This window comes from Syngnathus floridae, chromosome 17, assembly GCF_059516105.1.
Source record: "Syngnathus floridae isolate MCC-2025c chromosome 17, RoL_Sflo_1.0, whole genome shotgun sequence".
NCBI classification, from domain to species: Eukaryota; Metazoa; Chordata; class Actinopteri; order Syngnathiformes; family Syngnathidae; genus Syngnathus; species Syngnathus floridae.
The window spans coordinates 11146153-11170653 of NC_142429.1; the positions used below are offsets into that span (position 1 = coordinate 11146153).

The 24501-nt window shown below is 39.7% G+C and overlaps 1 protein-coding gene across 3 annotated transcripts in view; it reads left to right on the forward strand.

The window, feature by feature from the left end:
* Positions 1–853: 853 nt before the first annotated feature.
* The window catches only part of caskin1 (CASK interacting protein 1), a 33457-nt gene continuing 9809 nt past the window's right edge, over positions 854–24501 (forward strand). For all 3 annotated transcript variants that reach the window (XM_088356757.1, XM_088356758.1, XM_088356759.1), the window contains exons 1-11: positions 854–1532; positions 14920–14971; positions 16628–16725; positions 16793–16938; positions 17349–17444; positions 17538–17668; positions 18755–18863; positions 19413–19521; positions 20694–20788; positions 21638–21755; positions 23208–23453. In XM_088356757.1, coding sequence (XP_088212883.1) covers positions 1445–1532; positions 14920–14971; positions 16628–16725; positions 16793–16938; positions 17349–17444; positions 17538–17668; positions 18755–18863; positions 19413–19521; positions 20694–20788; positions 21638–21755; positions 23208–23453 — 1288 coding nt within the window. In that variant the 5' untranslated portion in view covers positions 854–1444. The remainder of the gene's footprint in view (positions 1533–14919; positions 14972–16627; positions 16726–16792; positions 16939–17348; positions 17445–17537; positions 17669–18754; positions 18864–19412; positions 19522–20693; positions 20789–21637; positions 21756–23207; positions 23454–24501) is intronic.

The window sequence follows — 24501 nt, forward strand, 5'->3', positions numbered from 1 at the left end:
CAAAGTGTGGGCCCCTATTGATGCGCGTAATGTGTAAACAGCCAATCCATCCATTTATTGTAATGACAAGATCATGTCATCTCCAGGATTTCGTATTGGTAGGGGCGCTTGACCAATAAACAGAATCATGAATTGTGTGTCTAAGCTACTGCACTTGCTTGTGCAATTCATGTAGTGCAGCACAGCCTTTAGAATTAAGCTGCCATTTTCTAAAGTTGATAGTAATGAGTAAAATGGATAAAGCACCGTGATTGTGAGTTATATTAACAGGGAGAATTGTATAGATGCGGTCTTTGCAAGCGTACCAATCGCTACTTTTTTTTTTCTTACATAACTTGCTCGATGCGGGGGAGGTAGACAACAGTAGCCATGCACTGCTTACTGCCCACTATTTGAACGCACGCACGCACAAGTCAAAAGTATGTTACATCAACTCAACTCGGGCAAGTGAAATGCATCCCAAACGTTACTTGATGGAATGTAACGGAGTAAATGTAGCGCGTTACTACCTCCTCTGGGTTTTAACTAAAACAAAACATCTTGACTTGTGCGTGATGTTTCTGCACTGAAAAGGAAAACTGCTTTGACGCATGCTCAGTGTTCACTTGGCGCATAGTATAAAGAAAATAGCAGCCATGAAAGAAAAGTCAGTAGGAAAACCCATTTTGCGACTGCTCCGCCCCCTTGTTGCAGTACTACTCACGAGCACAGCAGCGCCACGAGCTGGCCCAGCTGTGGGGTGCGTGGACTCCCCACACCACCTCCACCACCTTTCCCCAATGTTCCCCTCCCCATACACAGCCCTCACACAGTCAGTCAGTCCCTCTCTCTCTCTCTCTTTTCTCTCACTACTCCTGCCCCCACGCGCGGGGAAAACATTACCAAATCCGAGAGCGCACGCGGAACGATGGCTGCAGCTGCAGCAACCGTGGATGGTATTTTCCACGCAGAGCACGAGAGCAGCGCATCGCTTGACACGGAGCAGTTTCATTGCAGTTTCCACGCGTCAAACGCTGCGATGCAGTCAATTGCGATATACAAATAACGACGAAGGCCACCGCTGGTTTTGCAGTCGGACAACCGCTCGTCTCCTTTTCTGGGGAGGGAGCCTTGGATCTTCCACCTCGCGAAGGCAGCTGCTCCTAGTAGCGCACGCATCTCTCGGAGCTGCACCTAGCCAAGGAGGAGGGGGTGGGAGTACGATAGCATCCCTCCATCGCAACGCATCGCACCCCTCCCTTTCCCCCCCTTATTCTTATTCTGCCCTGTCTCATACCATCATACACCAAAGCTCCAGGGGTCTCGTCTAGCCGGGGACCAAGAAAGGGGGAGGTGGGAGGGAGGGAGGGAGGCTGGTTGTGGCGCACTCTCCGCGTGGGAAGGCCGGACTGAAGCGCCCCTCTCTCGGAGGATGTTGCGGGAGTAGCACGTCTCAGAGTGGAAGATGGGGAAGGACCAGGAGTTGCTGCAGGCGGTGAAGACCGAAGACCTGCTCACCGTGCAGAAGCTGCTGCAAAGGCCAGGGAAAGCAAGTAAGAAATCACATTTGAGTTTGAATTCATGTACAATCATTTCACTTTTAGAGGCTGGAAATAAAAGGATATTGCGGGTGTGCCTCAATGGCTATTGGATTGTATGCATCAGATGTTGAGCATCGAGAGCTCGAGTGTGAATGTAATGCAGCAGAAATGGGGTGGGTGGGGGTGCATGGGATTGCTTTGACCCTTGTCTTGCAAATGACAGCTTCAGGCTTTTGACTACTGATTTGTTGTGTATCAAGGAATGGAGATGGAAACAATAGACTCTCCTTCCTGGATGACCCTGCTCCATGTTGATTATTTTCTGCAGGCGCTAGAGCACTTAAGCATCCAGGAATATTCCACGTCCACATCCCACTCTAATGTGTGGGCAACAGAGAGAGCGAGAGAGAGCATATCATGTAGATCAGTGATTCCCAATCAGCAGTGTGCAATGAGTGATCACCAGGTGTGCTATTGGAAATGATCCAATTTCATTTTATTGGTTTAAAAATTCATTTTTTTAATTATAAATAATATTTTACATCAAATTTCAAGGACAGTAACAATCTTACAGTCAAAAAAAATTGAAGAAATTTAAAATATTACATTATAGTGCAACAAGTTCAAGCCCAGGGTATCGACAGTATATTCGTAATCTGGACCTAAACTTTTGTTAAGAAGCTCCCACTTTATATCATTTTTTACCAATTTCCTGTTTAGGTCTATGAGTATAAAAGTCTTCTGGGCAAAAACGACAGGAAACAAAGTGGGCAAAATGTAATGAACATGGAGCTGTGAGTCTCAGACAAACAAGCCAGGCAGTTTAACATCAGTGCGACGTTAACACTAACCTGTTTGTCATCAGGCATTAAACATGAAACTCACACGGCAGCTGTGCTTGTGTGGCGCAGAATCGTATCTATTGCATATGGAGGATACAGTCGTGTGTGAGCAGAGGTTCTGCTGCAAGTCATTTGCTCCTACACAGGCCAGACATAGTGTCTCCATCCACGCTTACGCACACACCTGGCACCATCTGGAGAGCCATCATCAGTTTGCTGCCACTCAGCCTGCCCTCTGCACCACATGAGGTCGTGGCCATATGCATGCGTGTGATGTGAGGTCAGTGTTTGTTGATGCTCTCTTTCAATGTTTGTCCGCCATGGGTGGCGGCGGCGGTGGCGGCGGCGGCGGCTCGACCTTTGTTACTTCCTGTGAACGTGCGTGGAGAACAAGCATGCACACGGAAGCCCCTTGATAGCATGTCTTCTTTCTCTCTCTCGCCCATCTTTGTGTGTTGATATGCGAAGCTGGCAGAGGAGGGGAGCAGATGATTGCATCCACGCCACTGCACATTCACAAAGGAGCAGGCAGGCAGGCAGGCAGAGTGGAAGGATTCACATGCTGTCAAAGGGAGTCAGCGCAGTGTTAACTGGGCTCTGGCGGGCGGCTGCTACGCGCCTCGGGGAGAGAAATATGATCAAACTGCAGCTTTGTGGATGTCATCTCCAGCCACGCTTTGTCCTTTAGTGGTCATCGTTGTCAAATATTACGGCTGGAAACCAATCGCACGAGATGTTTATTTGTATTCGAGAGAGGAAAATTGAGGTGGTAACTCAAAGGCCAGCTTTTTTTTTTTTTATTCTTGCGATCCTATCCATCCTGTTCTTCCGATCGGTGAAGGATGGGAGACACCATCTCATTTATCTTAATATATATATTGAATTCAGATACTGACAGTCAGAGGCCAGATTGAGATGGATTGCTCTTGTTAAGAAATATACATAAATGTAACTCTAATCATAAGAGATCACTTAATTTGGCACTTAATGATGTGGACTTGTGCCCAGATGAGGTCAGAGGAATACCTGCATGAACAAGTTGTTCCACAATTTGATTTATTTGTCTTCCGGTCTTATCTCAAGCTTATAATGGTAGGATTCATCAAACATGGCCCAGTGCAAGCGTCCCCATATTTAGTGGTTGCTAAGCTACCGAACAGGAAGTAGCCTGCTACTTTTTTTATTTTATTTTATTTATTTTTTTTAGCCTTCTGCTTTTCCCCACCGATTTGAAAGTCAAGTTGATTATAATGAGGAGAAGGCGACTTGATACAAATCATTTAAACAAATGTTTGGTTTTCTCCCTTCCTGGCAGTTCTATTGATCATAGAATTCTTTTTTTTTTTTTTTTTTGCCCATGTCTGAGTTCCATATATTTAGCTCCAAAACATCATCAGTCACTCCTGCTGCTGCTGACTGCCCAAAGTGATTGAATTACATAACAGATGGGGAGAAAGATGGAGAAGTTTTTTTTATTTGTAATAGATTTGCTTTAATGAAAATAAGAAATGTCAGGAGAAGAAATGGTAAAAAGAATAATGAGTCAGTGCCTAAATGAATGTTTTTATTGAAGGGACTGTAAGTGATGGCAAGGTAAATTTTGAAATGGATGAAAGGTGGAACAAGCTGATGGGAACAGATGGCATAGCTAAATGGCATCTTTGACACCGCTCTGTTCTTCTATTACTCAACGACTGTGCACACTGCGAGCTTCTCTGTCTACACAATGCTCTGTACCAAAAATAACATTCTAGTTTAATGGGTCATTGGCAAGTTCAAGGAGAAGGAAAGCACAGGAGAGGTGACAAAATTGGAAATATGACGGGACGTAAAACACGTTCCATGGTGGCTCATCAAACTTTTTTTTTTTTTTAATTGTGCAGGCAATATTTTGAGCAATTTTATTAAGCCATTATGAAGGCAAAACAAAACAAAAAAAGGCTACAAGGGAAGGATGAGTTCTTTTTTTCCCCCCCTAGGTTTAATTTTACCTTCCAAAATAATCATCTGGTCTGGCAGTGGCTTGCTTCCATGATCCAGATGAGCAACGTGAATGTAATCTTGAGTTCCAGAAAAGAGAATATTTTTTTTCCGACTGGCTTACTGTACACGTGCATGCATGCAGCACAAAAGTATGAATATTCTCTTCTTTGAGGATTTCACGATTGGCACTTAAAGCTGACATTTAGCCAAGATAAGAGCGCATTAGCTTGTTTCAAGTGCGTACAGTGTATTGCATATATGGTACCAACAGCCGCCTTGGGTTAACACATTAGCTTTGATCACTGCAGTAGGTGTGTATTACTTGAGGCGAGTCTTGTCGTTTGAAGCTAATTGGCCAATGGCGCCAACGAACGGGATTGGCCGAGCCAATGAGCATCATTGTTGATGTTCTGGCTGATGTTGTTTACAGCTGTGCAACACATGCAGAACATGTGTTTTCGGCTCGGATGTGCATGCGGATGTTAGGAGGACATGCCAAATTTCATATCTTACCTTTCTGCACGGTTCTTTCGTTATTATTCCTCTTATAGCATTGAAAGGGTGTTGATTTATTCAGTTGCAGAGAGTACCAGGTGTCTGCGAGGGGAAAGGTGTTTATTGGTTGTAGTGCGAAAATGCTTAAAAATAGCAATTTCTCCCTTTAATGATTTGTTGGATCAAAAATTGGATTCGTCGAAGGACATTACGAGTTCATTTCGAATGATGTGATCTGAAACGTGGTTTAAAATCGATTGAGTAACCTTTTTAGCCCAATGTGAACTGTGATTTATGTTATGTCTTGAATAAGAGTCATGTAAAATGAATTTTGGGGGAAGTATGGAAAAAAACTGAAATAATCATATAAGCAAAAATGTATGCACTTGTACAATTCCACACTTCAGAGACCCAACTTGGTGTCGACAAGCAATAAAAAGTCCATTTTCCATATGGCCCCCTTTAAAGGAAACATATGCCATTTTGCTCCAAATGAAAACATTTCTCAAGAGTCTCTTTCATGCTTTTGGGTTGTCCTGCAAATGAGCTCTGCTAACCACACCCACCTCAAGTGTGTGTGTGTGCCAACACAAGTACAGCTCTGTGTTGGTTACTACCACAACTGCAGGTTTTGGGCTGAATCCAAATATTGCCTTCTAAGAAAGAACCCATGTAGGTCACATGACTTCAGCATCCACTTGGTGCTATTGTAAATGTGAGATTGACATTGTTTGATGAGATATTCCAACTCAGCATGGTGGGATGGAGTCACATACTTTGGCCTTCAGATGTGTTTCGGTAGGGGAGATTACATGATAATCTGACAACACGGATTAGTACATCAGATCTTCAGGTCTGCTGGCTACGGTCTCTTAGAATATGTTCAAATGTATAATACATTTTATAGTCTGTCTGTCTATCTGTCTGTCTGTCTGGAGAACCACCTCCTCTTCTATTCCTTCACATCTCATTCCACCAATCCAACCTTCTGGACTTCCTGCTATCCCTTTCATCTGTGTATCCATATCAGCCATCCTTTTTATCCTCCTCCCTGATCCCTTAGTATGTCGCTCCTATCCTCTTTGCCTTTGTGAGCTCTCATCTTTCATCCCGTCTGGTTTGACTCATGATTTATTATAATATGATGTCATGAATAATTATGGTTGTGTAAGCAAAGAAGCTCATGTGAATTTTCAAGGAGCTATGTTTTTAGTTATCATAGAGTCAGAATCAGTGCTAAGGTAAAAAATCACATATTTATTTATAATATTTGAAAAATATTTTTTTCTGCACTACTTTTAAACTCATTGACAGTCTTTATCTGTTGTTTTGAAAAATATTTCATCGCTTATTCCTTCTAGTAAGTCTGCTGGGTGACCTACTTTATTAACAACTTTATTAAGCTATTACATGCCATAGGCAGTCAAAACATTACAAACAAATAGAACATTGTCTAGCGTAAAATCATGATTTACAGAGAATCACATAAAAAGACTCGAATTACTAGAGACGGGGTGGACAGTTGCAACAGATAGTCCTACAATCAGGCTGTTGTTCTCAATGTAACTCTACCACACACACATCCACACACACACACACACTCACACACACTTCTTCAGCAATAGCCCAAAGCTTTCCACTGCTTAGGGTGTGTGAATAGGCCACGTACAAAGGGGCATTTAGCAAGTTGACAAGCCGGAGTGAGCGAAAAAAGTTGGGTGCTTGGCTTCAAGGACTTCAGTGTGTTGTTTTAAATCAACTAAAGATCAGTGAAAGTCCACTTCCTTAACAATGCTGCATATTGTAATGGAAATGTGTTCCAGCCCAATTATAATTCCGTATAAAACTTCAATGAACAATGATTCAAACTCGGAATCACAATGAATGTCTGTCTATTAAATCAGATTCGATTTCAAAACCATAAATAAAAAAAGCTGCATGGTTTAATGTCTATGCATGCAGATTTAAAAATAGGCACTTTGCGCCGTTGTGGGTGTGAACACAGCTTACTTCATTGGCTGCCAGTCACCAGCATAAAAATCATAAAACGACAGAACCCATACTTTCTTTGTTAAATAATCATTAGTGATACTGCATGGTTAAAAAAATCAATCTTAATATTTAATGCCATTTAAAGAGTGTGTTACCGTTTAGTGTGCAGGGCCGCTTCCGATTGTTTTTCTCCCTGAGCAATCGAACAGAAATAGCTTTATGTTTGTCATAAAACAAAAAGAATAGATCCGCATTAAAATCTCAGCAAACATGCACCCACCCACACACACACACCTGACATTTCCACCTTGCTAGGGGGGGGCCCATCATGTGCATCAAAGCCTTCCCACATTCAGTCTCGCTTCCGCTCCTGTGCTTAATCACTCTCTCACATTTCGATTTTTACATCCTACACTTTTGCAGGGCCTCTTTTGCAACCAAAGAACTCAAGCTATTTTTGTATCCCAGTATTGCATATACTGCACTAAATCTTATCTTGTATTGCTCCCGTTTTTGTTCATTCTCAGGTAGCCATAATTAAAGTTAAAAAAATGTTTTTTATGATTTTAACCAGAAAATCATCACACTGCCTTTTTTTTTTTTTTTTGCACAAGCATCACATGTTCACACATGCGCTGTGCAGGCAGCCTGGTTCATGAGCTATATCTGGCGTCCCGCTGCTGGATTCAACCCTCTGACACTTCAGGGACCGTTGATGTCATTGTCACGTGCGCTTGAATGTGCGTGTGTTTCAAACTATTTCTTTTTCCTATTCGAGAAAAACTTTCCTTACTACACCTTCATCTGAGAACATTTTTGCTCTTTGAGTCACACCAAAACATTTATTCCTGCTCCACTTTTTCATTCCTTTTGCAAGTATTACCCAGGAGAAAATGTTCTTTTTCCTCATTCTGCATAAAAACAGTGACTTGCTTGATCATGTGGAACTACTACCACTCGTAACATATCCATATATTCTTGTTTAAATCTAATATGTTGCTGTAAACACACAAACAGAACACGGAATATTTCAATTGCTCCTGGAAAAAAAAAACGGAAATGTGACACCATTATCACTAAACGGCAACAATGTCTTTGCTGATAAACATATCAACAAAGTTAACTGTCCGTCATAACAATAGCACCGTTATCAGTGGCTTCAAGACCAAAATGTCATCAGAAATTAGTGTTATCGTAGATGCTAAGGTACAGCTGATAAGTGCTGTGCAATCTCTCACTTTAGTTGTGTGCGTGTAAAGAAAAAGGACAAAGAGAGTGAAGAGAGCCACTATAAAAGGAAAAAAAGAAATGGGAATTCACTGGCCGGCAGGCAAGGATGAAATAAGAGGATGATGGAGAAAGCAGTGAAATGGGAGTACAGATGGGAAAGACTCGGGAGAAGGAAGAGAGGTGTGCCGGAAGAAAGAAAAGAGAATAAAAGATGTTGAGGCAGATGGAGCTTGAAAAGGATGGACCCAGTCGTGGAGGATGCTTGTGTGAGCTGGGGATAATCACGATGAGTCATGCCTTGGGACAATGTGGCCCACTGGAGAAAAACATTACTGACAGTCCCAGGCATCCAAAAGGCCTTCTGGAGCTTCTCGTAATCTGTTTGGAGTCATCAGGGAGACAAAGGCCCAAAAGACTGTTAGAGGTCAACGGAGTGCTAGTAGCATAGCATTATGCAAGTTGCTGTGGTTTATTCTCATATTTGGCCAATTACAAACTCACCTGCTGTTATGTTGTCATATAACTATTTTTAGTACACTATGTGGTTGATACGGATCCAGAATGTCAAATTTTAATAAGGCAACTAGGAATTGATTTTGAACGGGCGAGATGTCTTTTGAGGTTGGTTGGCCGAAAAGTCCCTCATTAGCGATGTTGAGGATGGCAGTGGAGTTTTACAGCTGTACAGTGGCTTTTAGGCCCGAATAGTTGGACTCCTGTAGTTTTACAACCCTTTTAAGACTGGGAGTTGATGTCTTCAAAGGCTTGCTTACTGCTGGTCGTCAACCATTTATTTGCATGAAGTTTACTTTAAAAGAGATCCCCTTGTATTATTAACTATTATGAAATATTCATAAAGTCAGGGCTGCATGAAAGTATTTAATATAATTAGTGGTATTCATTGATGGATTAAAAATAGTTTCTGCTGGGATTTGGGAGTTTGGAATCAGGCTCTTCAGAGTAGCACCAAAGAAATGCTGATGATGTCATTGGTAAAAAATTCATTGGTAAATTGCATGTCAGAATATGATGTTTTTTTCAAAAGCTATTTTATGACACGCAAACAGAGAAATCTGGTTCTCATTTGCCCACGTCACTGTCTGACGTTTGCAAAGCCAAGGTTTAGCTGAGATAAGGATGAGAAGTTCTTGTTTGTTCTGGTGTTATGTCCTGCAGCATGGTGGCGTGTGATTCCAATCCAGAGCTGACTTATTCTTGGCTGTGAGGGCTGACAGTGTTCTGGCAAATTTGTTACTTCTATCTCACTTTTTTTTTTCTTCCTTTTGCTCAAGTGACCGTACTCTATGTTTTCATGTCCTTTAACCCTGTTCTCTCCTATTATTGTTTTGACAATTTACATTTTTTCAATTTTCTTTTTTAAACTGTCGCCTGATAATCTTTGTGTGTGTGTTTAAAGTCAAAAAGTCAAAGTCTGCTTTACTGTCAATTTCTTCACATGTTAAAAATAATGGCCAAAGTTATTAGTTGGTTTTTTTTTTATCAGAAAACACAAAAACCTGAACCAAATTGTAATAATATTAAAAATATATATTTTTTTGTTTGCCATTATTTTTACCAATAAATTGTTTACATACTGAATAAAACATAAAACCATATTTTAAAAAAAAAAGACATTGCTGAGGTGATTTTATGCAGCTTCGAACGTAGCCATCCATTTATTTTATATATTTCATGTTCACTTTCCAGTCACGGCTAAAATCTCAGTCTTGTGTTGATTTTAAAATTTGTAAAAATACACCTTCTCACATCTTTATTTTCTCTCCAATGATGGATGTTTTCCGGACTTTGATCTTCCCGTGTTTAGTCCCGACATTGGCACAGTCTGCACTGCAGCACACAGCTTAATCTGACTATAATGAGATTCTCTCAAGGCAATACACATCGGCTTAGCTGTACTCAACACCGTTGGATTTTCTTGGGTGTGTTTGGATATATTTACTGAACAGTAAGGTCATCTTGCTACCTACAGCCCAAATTTTAATACCTAACCTAGCGTGTCCAACAGCAAGGATATTACATTTAGATCAGCAGTATAAATGGCAATATCCTAAAAATCCTTTTCCTCATGCCATGTGTCTTTTACAGTATGTAGAAGAAAGATACTCTTTTTATAATCTTTGTTTGTGCTACAAATACTGTGTCTTGTGCATTTTGCTGCCATCTCTCAGGGCCAACCAAATGACCCCATTTGACCCCTTTGTTGTTATTTTAAGGGCATGTCACTCGTGGCGTTATGGATGATAATGAATTGCACAGACAGGAAACATGAGGTTGGCTGTCGCAGAATATCTCATCCAGCAATATCCCATATTCACATCCAGTCAAGTCAAATGAAATTCCAACCATATGTGTTCGAACTAGTCAATATATTTTGTATAATACATCTTGTAAGCAACAGGCATGCTTGCTCTTTTTTTTTAACAATGTGCATGGCATTTGTGTGCATTTGTGTGTTTTGTGTGTATTGTTGCTTGGACAAATGGTAGCCACCAGAGAGATAACCTTGGCAGTGGGTGAAAAAACTGTTGCTAGGTAACTATTGAGTGCCCAGTGCACTGCTAACTCTTGCAACTGTAATACTCAGTCTGTGGTCTTACAGGGCAAAGATAATCAATATTAAAAAAAAAAAAAAAAAGAAGAAGAAACATTTCAACTCATTTTGTTTTTTTGGGCAGTATTAAGGGCTACTGCAGTTTTCGTAAAAATAATTTTTGATTAATGAATTACATTAATACTTTTTACTGATTTTTCATTGTAGAGAAACATATTGATTTTTTTGTTAGCAATTTCTGAATTATGTTTGGGGTTTTTGAAAAGATTCCTTTTTGTTTGTTTCATATCCTTGACCCCCACAAGGAAAATAAATCATTGTGTATCAAATTTGTCGCTATATAATGTGAAAATAGATTCCCGATTTTCTGGAAGTCGACTGCAGAAGGGCAAATGACACTAATGGATGACAATGACAACATTCATAAGTCAAGTGGTCAGAATGCATTAGCTCCATATTGGGTCCAAATACATCAGTGTTACACAACAACTCTGTTGTCTACACTATTACAGTTCGGCTACATTGATCACTTTGCATGAGCTCTTCCCGTCCCGCCTCTGCTCTCCCCATCAGACCCTGCCGTCTCGGTCGGTCCTCTAATTTAATCATACAACTTCCTGTTTACCTGCTTCTGAAGTGACATTTATGAGAGCGTGTGTGTGTGTGTGTATGTTTGTGTGTGTCTGCAGCTGAGTAAATGCAGTTATCCATTATCCAAACTAATCAGAGCGGCCATCCTGTCTTGTCTGCTTTGCCAATCCCACTCGTGCTCACATTATTTTTCATTTCTTCCCAATGATGCTAAGTACAGACTGCCATTCATAGTATTGGTGCTCAGGTCCACTTTTTTTTTTTTGCACCAATTTTTTTTTGCAGACAAGGTTTTATGAAAAGTGGCAAGACTTTCATGCTGAGTAAGAGTTGTTAAGGGTGTCTGAAAGTTTTTGACTGTATGCTTGTATCAAAAGGAAGGAAACATGAAAGGATGTAGAGGATGTGCAAGAGGAGGAGAGAAACTGGAACGACTTTTCAGGTGATGGAATCAGACGAAGAAGTTTGCCTACATGTGGGAGTATATTTGTCACATGTTTCCTCCTCCACCACTCTTGTTTTGAAGCAGATGTGTCAGGCTCATGCGAGAGAGCGTGCAGCAGAGCACGTCGTTTTAAAGAGGTTACAATGTGTGTATTTTTAGTACAGCTGACTGCAACTGTGACTTCCACGGGCGCACTCTGAACTCCAGACACCTTGTTTGACAGCGTGTGTACACACACCATCAGAATGTTGTATTCAGCAGTGCACATTGTTTGCATTGTGTTCCGAATGATTATGTATACAGGAGTCAAATTAAATAGTGTGTAGCCTTTCTATGCCAAAAAAAAGTAAAAAAAAAAAGATTGTATTTTAGAGCCAGTTCCAAGAATTAATATTTTACTGCTTGACATTTGTGTTAATAAACACAAATAAATAAATAAAATAAAGACAGCAAAAGTTATTAGAGAAAATCCAAGAAAGCAAAAATAACAAGATAACAAGGAAGCAAATACCAACATGAATGCTGTTAAGATGCTCTTGCGTGTTTATGATTGCTTTTGATATACAAAACAGCCTCAAGCAAATCTGTAAGCAATTAGCGCATTTACAATCACCAACCCATAGCGGAAAGATTCTCGAGATAACCAGCGTTTTAATTAATGAGCTAGGCACAACCGACGAGCTGCTTCTGTTTCGGGAGTCAACTAAATGGCTGCATTTGGTCAAATTGAATTTCTCCAGACCAGAGCCAGCAGATTGTTTTAGGCTCAACTTCTGGAAATAAAAATGCCAACCATCTCACACTATCATTAGTGTGTTCACAGCAGCGTTAGTGTGCTTATCTGTGTGCGTGTTTGTGCGTGTGTGTGTGTGGGGGTGCATGATTGTGAATCTTTGCTGTTTTGAGTGCAAGCACGCTTGCTTGTGTAGGATGATAGAGAGGATGCTTGTTGCCTAGCAACCCTCCTCTATGCAACCCTAGACTCTGCAGTTGTGCGTGTGTGTTTATAAATCATGAAATGTGTATTTTCCTTATCAGATTTTGTGTATTAGTATTCTGTGTAGATTGTGATTAATTACCTAAAATTGATGGAATGATCGATATTTTGTGTTTACAATGGTAGGTGCATGCTAACATACTTCTTTTATGCATTATTATCAACACAGAATTTCCATATTTTAGAGTCATCTTTAGCAACCTTTATGGAGCCAAGGCATGTATTAAATAAAAAATAGGATGTCACATTATCATACATCATTTACCAAATTGTCACTCCCCGGGGAGAAAGGACCTTTTCTTCCAGCATGGCTATACCTGAGTGCATAATTTGTCGTTGGAATAATCTGGTACATTACAAGCTTCAAACAGTACACTAAATTGTTGAACAAATACATTTCAAAGTCAAATCTAAGGATGTGCTGTTTGGAATTAGCTTGAACTAACACATTCATTTATTTGATCATGCTTTCATGTACTTTCCACCACTTTAACAAATCAAAGCGCACTGTTGATAAACATGTCTTCAAATAATATATGGTGTCCTTGTTGCCTTTAGGCGTTAATGGCAATGTTTGGTATGCGACTTGAGTATGGTAACAATACGACAATCTTGTCCTTCGACTATAAATCAACGTTAATGCAGATGGTTTGACCTTTTACGTATATACATACCACATGTTCCAACAGGGAGTTTTTATTGTCTCATTGGGAAGGATCTACCATAAAAAGATTTATTGGACAACTGCTGTAAAAGGTGTAAACTAATCGGTGTTTGAAAGTCTGTCATCGATTAATTGGTCATTGTAAAGAGGTTTTGTGAGCCTGAACCACATGATCAAGTGCTATAAATATGATTTTTTTCTCCTGCTCGGTGCCTTGACCTGGTTTCACTTGATCTTGGATGGAAAGTGATCCCCAAATCCCCACTCTATTCCATATCTGGCTAGTCGTGCTACTTGGCAGGACGCGGAGTCTCAGTTGTGTCTTTGCACATTTCATCCAGCAGACCATTTGGAATTTATTTTTGTCTCTGCTATTCGTAGATCGGCCAAATTTGCTGCTTTAGGAATTATTTGTGCATCATTGACACCCAATATCTGTTATGATCCATAACATGCACGTCTAAATGTTATTCAAGGTTTGAAATGGGTTCAAATTGGCAGAGGGCTTCCTCTCTCTGACTTTGTCCTTATAAGATGCCTCGCATGCAGCCTGCCTCTGCCCTTATTTGATGACGTGAGTCATGTGGGGGCAGTCAGGTCCTTTTATGAGGCCAGACATGGAAGGGGTGTGGAAAAACAAACACACAGTAGTGCAAGGAGACAAATAGACCTGTGTCGCAAATAGATGGACTGTTTTACGTCACTACAAAAAAAACCAATTATGTACACTAAATTTAATTTGATTAATATTTTCATTAGTGTTGAACTGTTTGTCTAATTTCATTGTGATAAGTGAAATCGTGTTTAGTATATCATAATTATCACGAGGAAATGTTATTGTTGTGAACCGCTGCTTTTTTTTTTTTGAGCTGGTTGTAGGCACTTTTTAAAAAAAAATCTTTTTGGTGTACATATCAGCAGATATGATTCAATATTCAAACACACAGTAGTTATTGATACAGATTTTAAGTGCTGGTTTTGCTATGTGTGTGTCTGTGCATTAAGCATCCAGAAATAGCCATTTAGGAAATCTATGTTCCGCTTCCAGTGGTGCTGGGAGCTGTCTCCTTTACAATAGAGTGCCTGTACGACTTCCTGCACGCTGCAATGTGTGTGCGCGCGTGTGTGAGTGAATTTAATAGAATCCACAAGATAAAACGGATATGCAGATTCATCCGCAATCATAATCCAACACCATCTACTTACTAAGTCATATTTAAAAAAATATAATGCCCCTTTTTTTTTTTTTTTACTTAAGAGTATTAAAAACAGTCAGTTTTTACAACATTGCCAAAGATTAGATTATTTTTTATTTGCCGCAGTGTTAGTTAGTTTGTCTGGATTTGCCTTGGGAGTGTCTCACACACAGTAGAAGAATATTTTTAATAATATTATCATCATATACCCGAGGAAATGATGATTCATAGCTAATGAAAACTTACCTTTTTCTGACCTTGCCCTGAGGAAATGCAAGTGATGTTTACTAGCCTCACGACAAACAACGAAAGTTGTACATGAGCTAAGCTATCCAGCAACAATGATTATGCATGATATGCAAAACGTAACTGATTTGCCCTTTATTTTCCAGAGCTGCTTGGGTCTGCAAAGAAAGTGAATGTCAACTTCCAGGATACAGATGGGTGAGTTCCATCCTTAGTCTCCATGCCACTCTTGCGAGTTCGGAGTCATCCTGACATCACCCCCGCCCGCCCCTCCCTCCCTGTACTTCCTCTGGTTCCATTCATATAAAAGCTTTATTGTCCTAGTTAGGTTTGCCTGCATAAGGGAAAAAGCTGGAGGATAAGCCCATATCAAGTTGAAACTAGTGTTTTTATGTAGTATACTGAAAGTAAGGACTAATGCACTGCTATTATGATTTTAGTGGTTGTGTACATCTGTCCATATCTTTCCATTTGAGAGATTGCATGCGAGCAGGATGTGGCTGTGCGAGGATGGAAGAATAGCAAACATTTTGTCGCTCATACTTAGAATAGATCAGCCTCAACTAAGCATGTTACAAAAATATTGTGACACAATTTCACAAAAAAAAAAAAACAATAACAGGGTAAGAGTGATCAAAAAATGAGAAAGGGGAAAAGCCTCAGGCCCAAGATTCATGGGAGGCAAGTGAATAAGAGGGAGATGGAAAGGAAGAGGGGATAAATATTGTACGGAATGTTTTACTACTTGGCAAAGGGAAGAGTGAGTACCCTTCCCCTTCCCCCATACGCACAAACACTAATACTAAAAGGAGCACACACACAAACAGTAAAGCATTGTGTAATGTATCCCGGCTTAACCCTGTAGGGGAAACTGAGGCTAGGATTAGGTTATGACACGTGCTTTTTACTCACTGTTCAGTGGGTCGTTACACCTGCAGCACGGGAATGAAGGGCGAGCGGAAGGTCAAATGATGCCCATGTGCTCCGCTTTGATATCCATTCGAGTTTTCACGGCCAAACGGAGGGTATACGACGCAATTAGCCCCGGATGAGCGATATTTCATTTGGTTTCAACAATGGAGATGGTTACTGTGAAAAACTTCAATTATGTTTGATGATTCAGTCGTTTAAAATGCTGAATTTGAATGGAAGAGGTGAGCAGATGCAGAGAAGCAACTCCAAAGGGTAAAAAATAAATGTGCCAAATCGTCTAAATTCATCCGTAGCGGCCCGACGCAGATTAAAATGTTATAGTTGATCATAAAAGGCACATAAACTACAAAATATCGTCTGTTGTGATACTCATCAGATAGGTGGTCAAAGTTTTATTATTTCTGGTCTGCTGTCTATTGGATTGGCTCACTTTATGTCACTGTTGGTCTAATTTGTTATTCCTGTCATGCATTAATTTCTAAATTTTGAAATTTATCCCAAAAAAATCTGAGAAAAAATATTTTTATTGTTTGACCTGAATGTCACTTAGCTTTGTCATTTAGTCTCCAAATTGGGACCTTAATATGCCATTTTTTTTATTGGTTTCAATTATAGTCACTTTATTTTCATTTTAGGACCTTAATATAGCTTTTTTTTTAATAGTTTCAATTATAGTCACTTTTTTTTGCCCCCAAATGATCCTTCCTACATTTGCCAACGCAACACCGCTTGCCTTTGCCCTATTTTTTAGCTCTGCTTTATATGTTTCAGCTTAATCCTCTCCTCCTAATGTATTTGCTATGCAAAGCTTCGGCTCCTATATGCACGTGTGTACAAACGGTCTAGATGCACGTTTGGCCAACAACAATCAACATCTTGATGATCGATCAGGTGTAATTCACACGTTTGTGTTCTCTGTAGATTTTCCCCTCTGCATCATGCAGCCCTTAACGGCAACATGGAGCTTATCACTCTGTTGCTGGAGTCACAGGCAGCTGTTGACATCAGAGACCAGAAAGGTAAGTTGAAAATCTTCATATAACATCGTTTTACTTTGTGACAACACTTGTTGTATTTTTGTGCCAGGTATGCGGCCGTTGCACTACGCGGCCTGGCAGGGGAAGGCGGAGCCTATGAAGATGCTCCTAAAATCTGGTTCGTCTGTCAATGTCCAATCCGATGAAGGGCAGATTCCTCTGCACCTGTCTGCGCAGCACGGCCATTACGACGTGGTGAGTGACATCATCTCGTAAAGAAATAGAACATTGACAAATTTTAAATAGGGGAGACAAAGGTTGACCTTGTGACCTTGTCTCGCAAGAAGATGACAATACCAGAAGTGCATTTGAAACCAATTTGACATTTTCTTATTGGACCAACATTTGTCAACCAGGAAGCACAGATTTAAATATTTATATCATAAAAAATGTCACCATTTATAAAAACAACTGCGTTAGTCTGTATTTTGCAAAGGGTAATGAAAATGGCGCCGAGCCTCAGGACTTCCTGTCAGATCTTGAATAACCACGACTTCCTGCAGGCTGCATGCGGTCATCATTTACATTCTTTTTTTCATGCATAATCCAGTATGTCTATCGAGTATTCAGATCAACCAAAACATGCAAATATGAATTGTTTCCAGTCTGAAATGCTGCTGCAGCACCAGTCCAACCCGTGCATTGTGGACAATGCAGGCAAAACACCTCTGGACCTAGCCTGTGAGTTCGGCAGAGTTGGGGTATGGAACTTTTTTTTTTTTTTACTAGCTACTTACAGATATCGCAACATAATCAGGAAACTTTTTTATACCTACGTGGTTGTGTGTACGCAGGTTGTCCAATTATTACTCTCAAGTAACATGTGTGCTGCTCTGCTGGAACCCAAGAAAGGAGATACTACGGATCCCAATGGGACATCTCCTCTACACTTGGCTGCCAAGAATGGACACATCGATATCATTAGGTACAATATGGACACACAATTCTTAATTCAGTTCTTAATATTGGGTGTAGTTTAACATTGCCGCCACTTAGAGGACAGGAGTGGAACGGTAGCGCCGGGAACATTCCGATTATTTACGACTGGACAACCTTGTTGGAGGTCTGAGTGCATTTCTAATCAGAGAATGGCAGAATTTGCAATAAAGTACTGCTTGATTTAGTAATTGTACTGATGTCAGTGTTAAATCTTCAACTGAAAAACAATTGTGCAGTTAATTTCCCTTTTTTATCACGCTCAAGCACATTGACAAGTGCTGTGTGTTTATGCGAACGCAATTTTCTGAGTTTGGACCTTGACAGAGGTGAAGGTGAGGATAGTGAGCGAGAGAGAGATTGAAAACAAGTCAGGCATCGTTCAATTTCTACTGCACTTGTCTTGTTTTTGCTTCTTGCTGACTGTGGCACACTCTGGACTGATTGGCAATCAATCAAAGAGCACATTTAGAGAAACAATTATTCATTCCAAAGAGCTTTTTAAAAAATAATTGAATTGTGATTTGAATATTGTGATTGATTTTTTTCTTCTTCTATAAAACTGCTGTCACAATTTCGACAGAGACACTAAAAATTCTGTCATAATTGATGGAAAAAAAAAATCTCTTAATGTGACACGGATAAATGATGCTCATTAGGATGGCCGCCAGTCTGCAAAGACAGCAGCAACAGAGGACAATTAAAGACAGCTTCATTCATTTTACACACTAAATCAACTAATTATGTGGTGGGAGGAAAAAAAATCACACAAGGTTATTAGAGATTAACAGACAAGAACTCTATATTGAGAACGCAAGGGTTCATTCAAAATGTATGAAGACACCATATTTAGAATATATGACTGAGATTTTACGGCGTGTTTATTAGCATCAAATATGCAAATTTGTCGGGACAATGATACAATGCTAAAGCAACTATATTCACTTTTTTGGGGGGGGTTCATTAGTATCCTGAGATCTGTGGTGCCTCTCCGTTTTGTGCCACCCTCTCTAATCCTCATCTCCACATGTTTATTTTCCTTGCTCTTCCCACTCTTTGTTGGATCCGTGGGCAGACTGTTGATCCAGTCGGGAATTGACATCAACCGACAGACCAAAGCGGGCACTGCCCTGCACGAGGCGGCCCTCTGCGGCAAGACCGAGGCCGTGAGACTCCTGCTGGAAGTAAGTGGGACTTTTCTTGTCGTATTTGTTCATCAACAACCTTTTTTTGTCTGGAAGAGCAGAAGGAGCAGTTTGGGGAGTGTTGGGGAATAATCCAAGTTTTGTCACAAGCCACATTATTAATCACAGCTGTCCCAAAAGAGAGCTGATGCGACACCTCAGCTGCTTCCAGACATATTTCCACACATCACCGGGACATTTTAAGCTGCTTTTAGAGATGCTTGTAGTGCATTTGATATGGTAAAGGATCAGTGAGAAGACATTTTGAGGTTCATGAAAACCAACTTTTGCATTTACATCCCGTGAGGTGAGGCGGCTGTAATCGTCTTTATTCATTGAACCAAACGTGTTATTGCTCTTTGACCTTTCTTGTAACGTGATCATAGTTAAAGCCCACAGCCCGTTGAGTTTAATGAACGGGCCGCTTAATCAGTTTTGAAATAACCGCTTGTGATTTTCACCCGTGGAAATGTAATCAACTGCATCATCATGTGTTTCAAATTTCACTGAGTGACAATTGTTTTGTCTTTCTCTTCTTTCTGCACGCAGAGTGGTATCAATGCTACGGTGCGAAACACGTACAGCCAGACCGCGCTGGACATTGTGTATCAGTTCACTGCAACCCAAGCGAGCAAAGAGATTAAGCAACTACTCCGGGGTAAAAGATGGCTGGATGGATGGATGGATGGATGGATGGATGGATGGATGGATGGATGGATGGATGGATGGATGGATGGATGGATGGATGGATGGATGGATGGATGGATGGATGGATGGATGGATGGATGGATGGATGGATGGATGGATGGATGGATGGATGGATGGATGGATGGATGGATGGATGGATGGATGGATCAGATAAGTCAATTTTTTAATTTGGTCTGCCAGTTTTTCCATAGGAAAATAATTCAAATACAAATAAAAACAAAAAATTACCAAAAGTGAAATCACTGAAGTAAACCTTAGTCACTGAACTGAGGTCTTGAGAGATTTCATCAGGATGATAATGACATATATAATTGATGTCACTCTGACACCCTGTGTGACATCATAAATGACACTTTTGACTTGGCATAAATCTTATTGTGTCTTATACTTTTAAAACTTATCGAACATAATAACCCCCCCCCCTAAAGAAACAAACAGCTATACCTCAAAAGCGAGGTTTGGATGAAGACCCAGAAGCAGCAGCTGGATGACACAATGCACAATCATTATAAACAAACAACAAAAACATCTCAAAACTCTCTAAAGGCTGAAAAAACATGTTCAAGTTAAAAGGTAAGAAGGCTTTGTTGCCGTTGTTGAATGCCAAGATAAGCTTTAGTTAACAGCATAATCTTTTGATAATTGCTACCAACAACTTGCCAAAGTGTTGACACGCTTAGTGTGGGTATTTGTACAAATGTAATTAAGTGCTTTGGTAATGAAGTGAAAATGCATTTCATTGTCTTAATGAGCAACTGCTCTTTTTCCTACTCTTTAAGCTCTCCACATCCGCACATAGAAACCACTAGCTTGACTCATTCATTCTTATAGAACTAACTTTGGTCGTCATGGTAACAAAATCCACCCCTGGCGCCATTCTCCCTGCAATATATGGGGTGGGAAAATAATCCAACATTTTTTTCAGAAATAGGACCACACTCCAAAATGAAACGACATTTTATTTATTTATTTATTTATTTATTTATTTAAAATTTTTAAAAAAAATAAACTTCTTCTTTCAGGTGTTGCTATCATGCTACAGCTGCTTTACATGTTGTTGCTGTTCAACCTATTTTTTATCTTAGTTAGAAAAACAATTGTTTTTGTGTTTTGTGCACACAGAGGCGTCAGCAGCTCTTCAAGTTCGGGCCTTGAAAGATTACTGCAACAATTATGACTTAACCAGCCTCAACATCAAAGCAGGAGATGTCATTACGGTACAATGCACGCCTACGGTAGAAAAATCAAAAGCAGCACTACCCCATTGAACATCCCCCTAAAAATCTCGGAAACAATTTACACTGGCCTACGGTAGTAATGAAACACCTACTTTGAGGTTTATAAAATATTTAATGCTGGCACTGGGCCAAGGACAAACACAAAGCGGTTGAGGTTGATGTCATCTTTAGTTTGGAAGAGAAATTGAAATGGCATTTTTCAGCCTAACTGGCTGCAAGTTGGTGCAGTCTTTCAATAAAAAGATGATTTTTTTTTTTAATAATTACGAGACAGCCTTCAAAATTTATAAAAAGAAAATGATAGAAATGGATAAATAGATGGTGCCATTATTTTGTTCAAGTTTTTGTTGCCAATTAAATCCTATGTTGGCTCTGCTAATTGGACAGAGTAGAGAAGCATTTTAATAATTTAATCGGATCAATTCAACGAACAATATCTGTTCTTTCTTTGCAGGGAGTGAATTCAACATTTCAAATCCCATTTAATGTGTCGAGACGCTTATGTCACTGAGAGACCAGTTTTGTTTGAGAATGACTTCCCTTTTTTGGGTTAATTAATTCGCTAGAACGAGCCTATTCAGCATTTCTCATTGACTACGCATACTGAGAGAAACGTATTTACTGCCTACTCCAGCATCATTCATGAATATTTATGATTGTTAGGGAAGCCAAGCATTGCCTGATTTTCCTCCTTAAGGGTCTAAGAACACAAATTGGCTTTTCGCCGTCACAAACTCTCATTTCAACAATATTTGCTCTTCAAGATTTTCAATTAGGATACATATACATAAATAAATACATGAAATACACTATGTCCTCTCATCCTAGGTGTTGGAACAGCATCCTGATGGACGCTGGAAAGGCTGTATCCATGACAACCGAACAGGAAATGATAGGGTGGGCTACTTCCCCTCCACCATGGTGGAGGTCATCAGCAAACGAACAGGTGTGTGTGCGTGTGTGTGTGCGTGCGTGCGTGTATGTATGTGTGATTGGTAAATTGAAATTATCGTGACCAAAACGAACCAGCTGAATGAAATTGAAAAAAATAATTGAATTTTTTTTTTAATTTATTTTCAAGCATAACTGTCAAGCAGAAGGAAGCAAATCTGTTCACTCTATTCACATCTCATGGCTTCCTAAAGAGAGAGAAAAAAAAACAGTATTGGATATTGTCAGATCGGAATCATCCAGTACGTAACAAATACGTCGCTGTCACTGCAAATGTAAATGGACAGAATCATGTCAAATGTCGTCATGGAAATAATAATATACTTTAAAGATATAAACATTAGTAAATATGGTCTAAATAGTAAATATGCTTCATTGGAGTTGCTCATCAATGAAACAAAATAAATGCTGATGGTGGACAGTGGACAACTAAATGGTATGTAATATTTAATATCTTTGTGTATTATTATTTGTTTCCATGTTTTATTTGCTCGGTGTTGACCGTACGTGTTAGTTAAAAAGATCCTATATGAACATTGGAGCACTTGCTGTGTAAATCCAGCCTTAATGTTCTGTAACACAATATAAAGAATCAGTTAAGTTCTCATGTCTAAATTTGAATTCCATAACAGGTAGGTTGACCAGGTGAGACATTTTGGCTCAGATCCATCCCATCATTTCACCGCACTAACAAAAGCCGGTGTCACTTTTTCAATGTGTATTGGTGTTGATCTGTCAATATGGTCGTGCTGTTTGTTTTGTGTTCACTTCTCGGTATCTGTGATGGTGTTCTTCATCTCAGATGTCTCATATTCTGTGGTCTCCTCTCATCAGCATCATTCACATCTTTGATACATTCTTACTTGGGTACTGATCACTTCTCACTATAGAATGTAAGTGCAGTAACTTTATGCTAACAAAAAAAGCTCATGTGTTTTTCTTTTATTTTGGAATGAAGTGCCATAGGTGTCAAAGTCAAGGCCCGAGGGCCAGATACGGCCCACCGCATCATATTATGTGGCCCGCTAAGACAAATTTTGCATCGACTTTGTGTCATTACTCAAATTACAAATTGTCTTCTCTTTTTCAAAACAGAAATATTGCGAGCATTTTTTATTACCATTCATCTTTTTAAACAATTTGAACAGTTTTGACTAGTCAGAAATAGTAGAAAGATAAATAAGGGTTCCTTTTGATGACCATTTCATGCCCACTTCATGACAAGATCACCCACATTTGTTTGTTCCTTCTTCTCATGGCTTCATAAAGTCCCTCTCATTGTTTTAGTCTTAACGTGTTAGTCTTAAAGCATTCTTTGTTTATAATTTATTCCTTTTTTTCCTCCCTTTTCTTATGTTTCCTATGTCTCCTTTTTGTGGTTTGTTTCGTGGCGGTGGTTCACTGTTGGCTGGTTGTGTGTGTGTGTCGTCACGGTGCGTGTATCTAGGTTTGGCCAGCACAGTCATTTGCACTCAACAGTTTCAAAAGATACCGCTGGTTGCCCCGGCGACGGTTGCCCCCGCCAACGTGGTAGTCAACGGCAACGACACCACGTTCCATCAGATCCATATCCTGCCTCCACCGCCTCCTCCTCCACCACATTCCCATCAGCCACTGCTTCCACTTTTCACTTCCTTTGGCTATAACAGGTCGCCCGTGACGACCCCACAGGGAGACACCCCCACTGCCCCAGGTACACGCCCCCTTTTCACTATTATTACTACTATTTTTATTCTTATCAAAACTTCAAGGGATGCTTTCTACTTTTCTACTTATTACTGGATCCAAAAACGAATTGGCTATGAATCATTCTAATTGGTGATTTAATCATTTCTAAGAAGGCATCCTTTAAAGTTTTCTGTTATTGGTCATTATTTATGTAGATTTATATGTTATTCATACTGACTTGCTTTGGTTTTTGTTTTCATTTCCCATTATTGAAACCTACATCATTACTTAACAAATTCCCTGGTCTTTAGCTAGTCAATTAGGAAATTCTTATTATCATCATTATGATTATTGTTATGATAGCAAACACTATCGTTGATAGTGTTCCCAAACAAACAATAAAAAGATAGAAAGAAAATCATAAATTCAATTTTGAGGTTTTAGTTTTACTTTATTGAGGTTAAACTCAATAAATGGAGTCACAGCATATCATTTTGCAACACACCTGTGTTCACCTGAGTTTTTTTTTTCTTTGTTTTTAAGTTTTCTTTTGGGTTTTTGTTTGAGTAGTTTCTGTTTTTCCAACCACTAGTCCAGCCCGAGCACGCACAAACTTTACTCCGCACAACAATACAAAAGCAATGTGAATTACACAACTTGAAAAATTGAAGCCACCGAGTAGCAGGACCAAAAAGTTGAAGTCAGTGCCAAAGCATTCGGTCGTGACTGTACACACGCAAATATTTGCAAGGCAGACATTTTGGGGAAAATGTCATGTATTATGCAACAGACTTAAGAATAAAGTTCACAAAAAACTTTTATGAGTAAGGTGTTTGCTAGCCTGAAGGTTATTTTTCTTTTTAGAAGCTCATTTTGATTCCTCCAGGACTAATTAAATTATCTGAATTCTTGTACTGCTTGAATCAATTCATCATTGAGATCTTTTGATGGAGGGATGCAAAATGGCCACAAGAAGGAGCTGTGTGATTTGATGAAGAAAAAAAAAAAGAACTTGTGCAATGTTTGTTTCTCTGGCGCACTTGTTAGTCACACATTTAAACCATTTATAAACG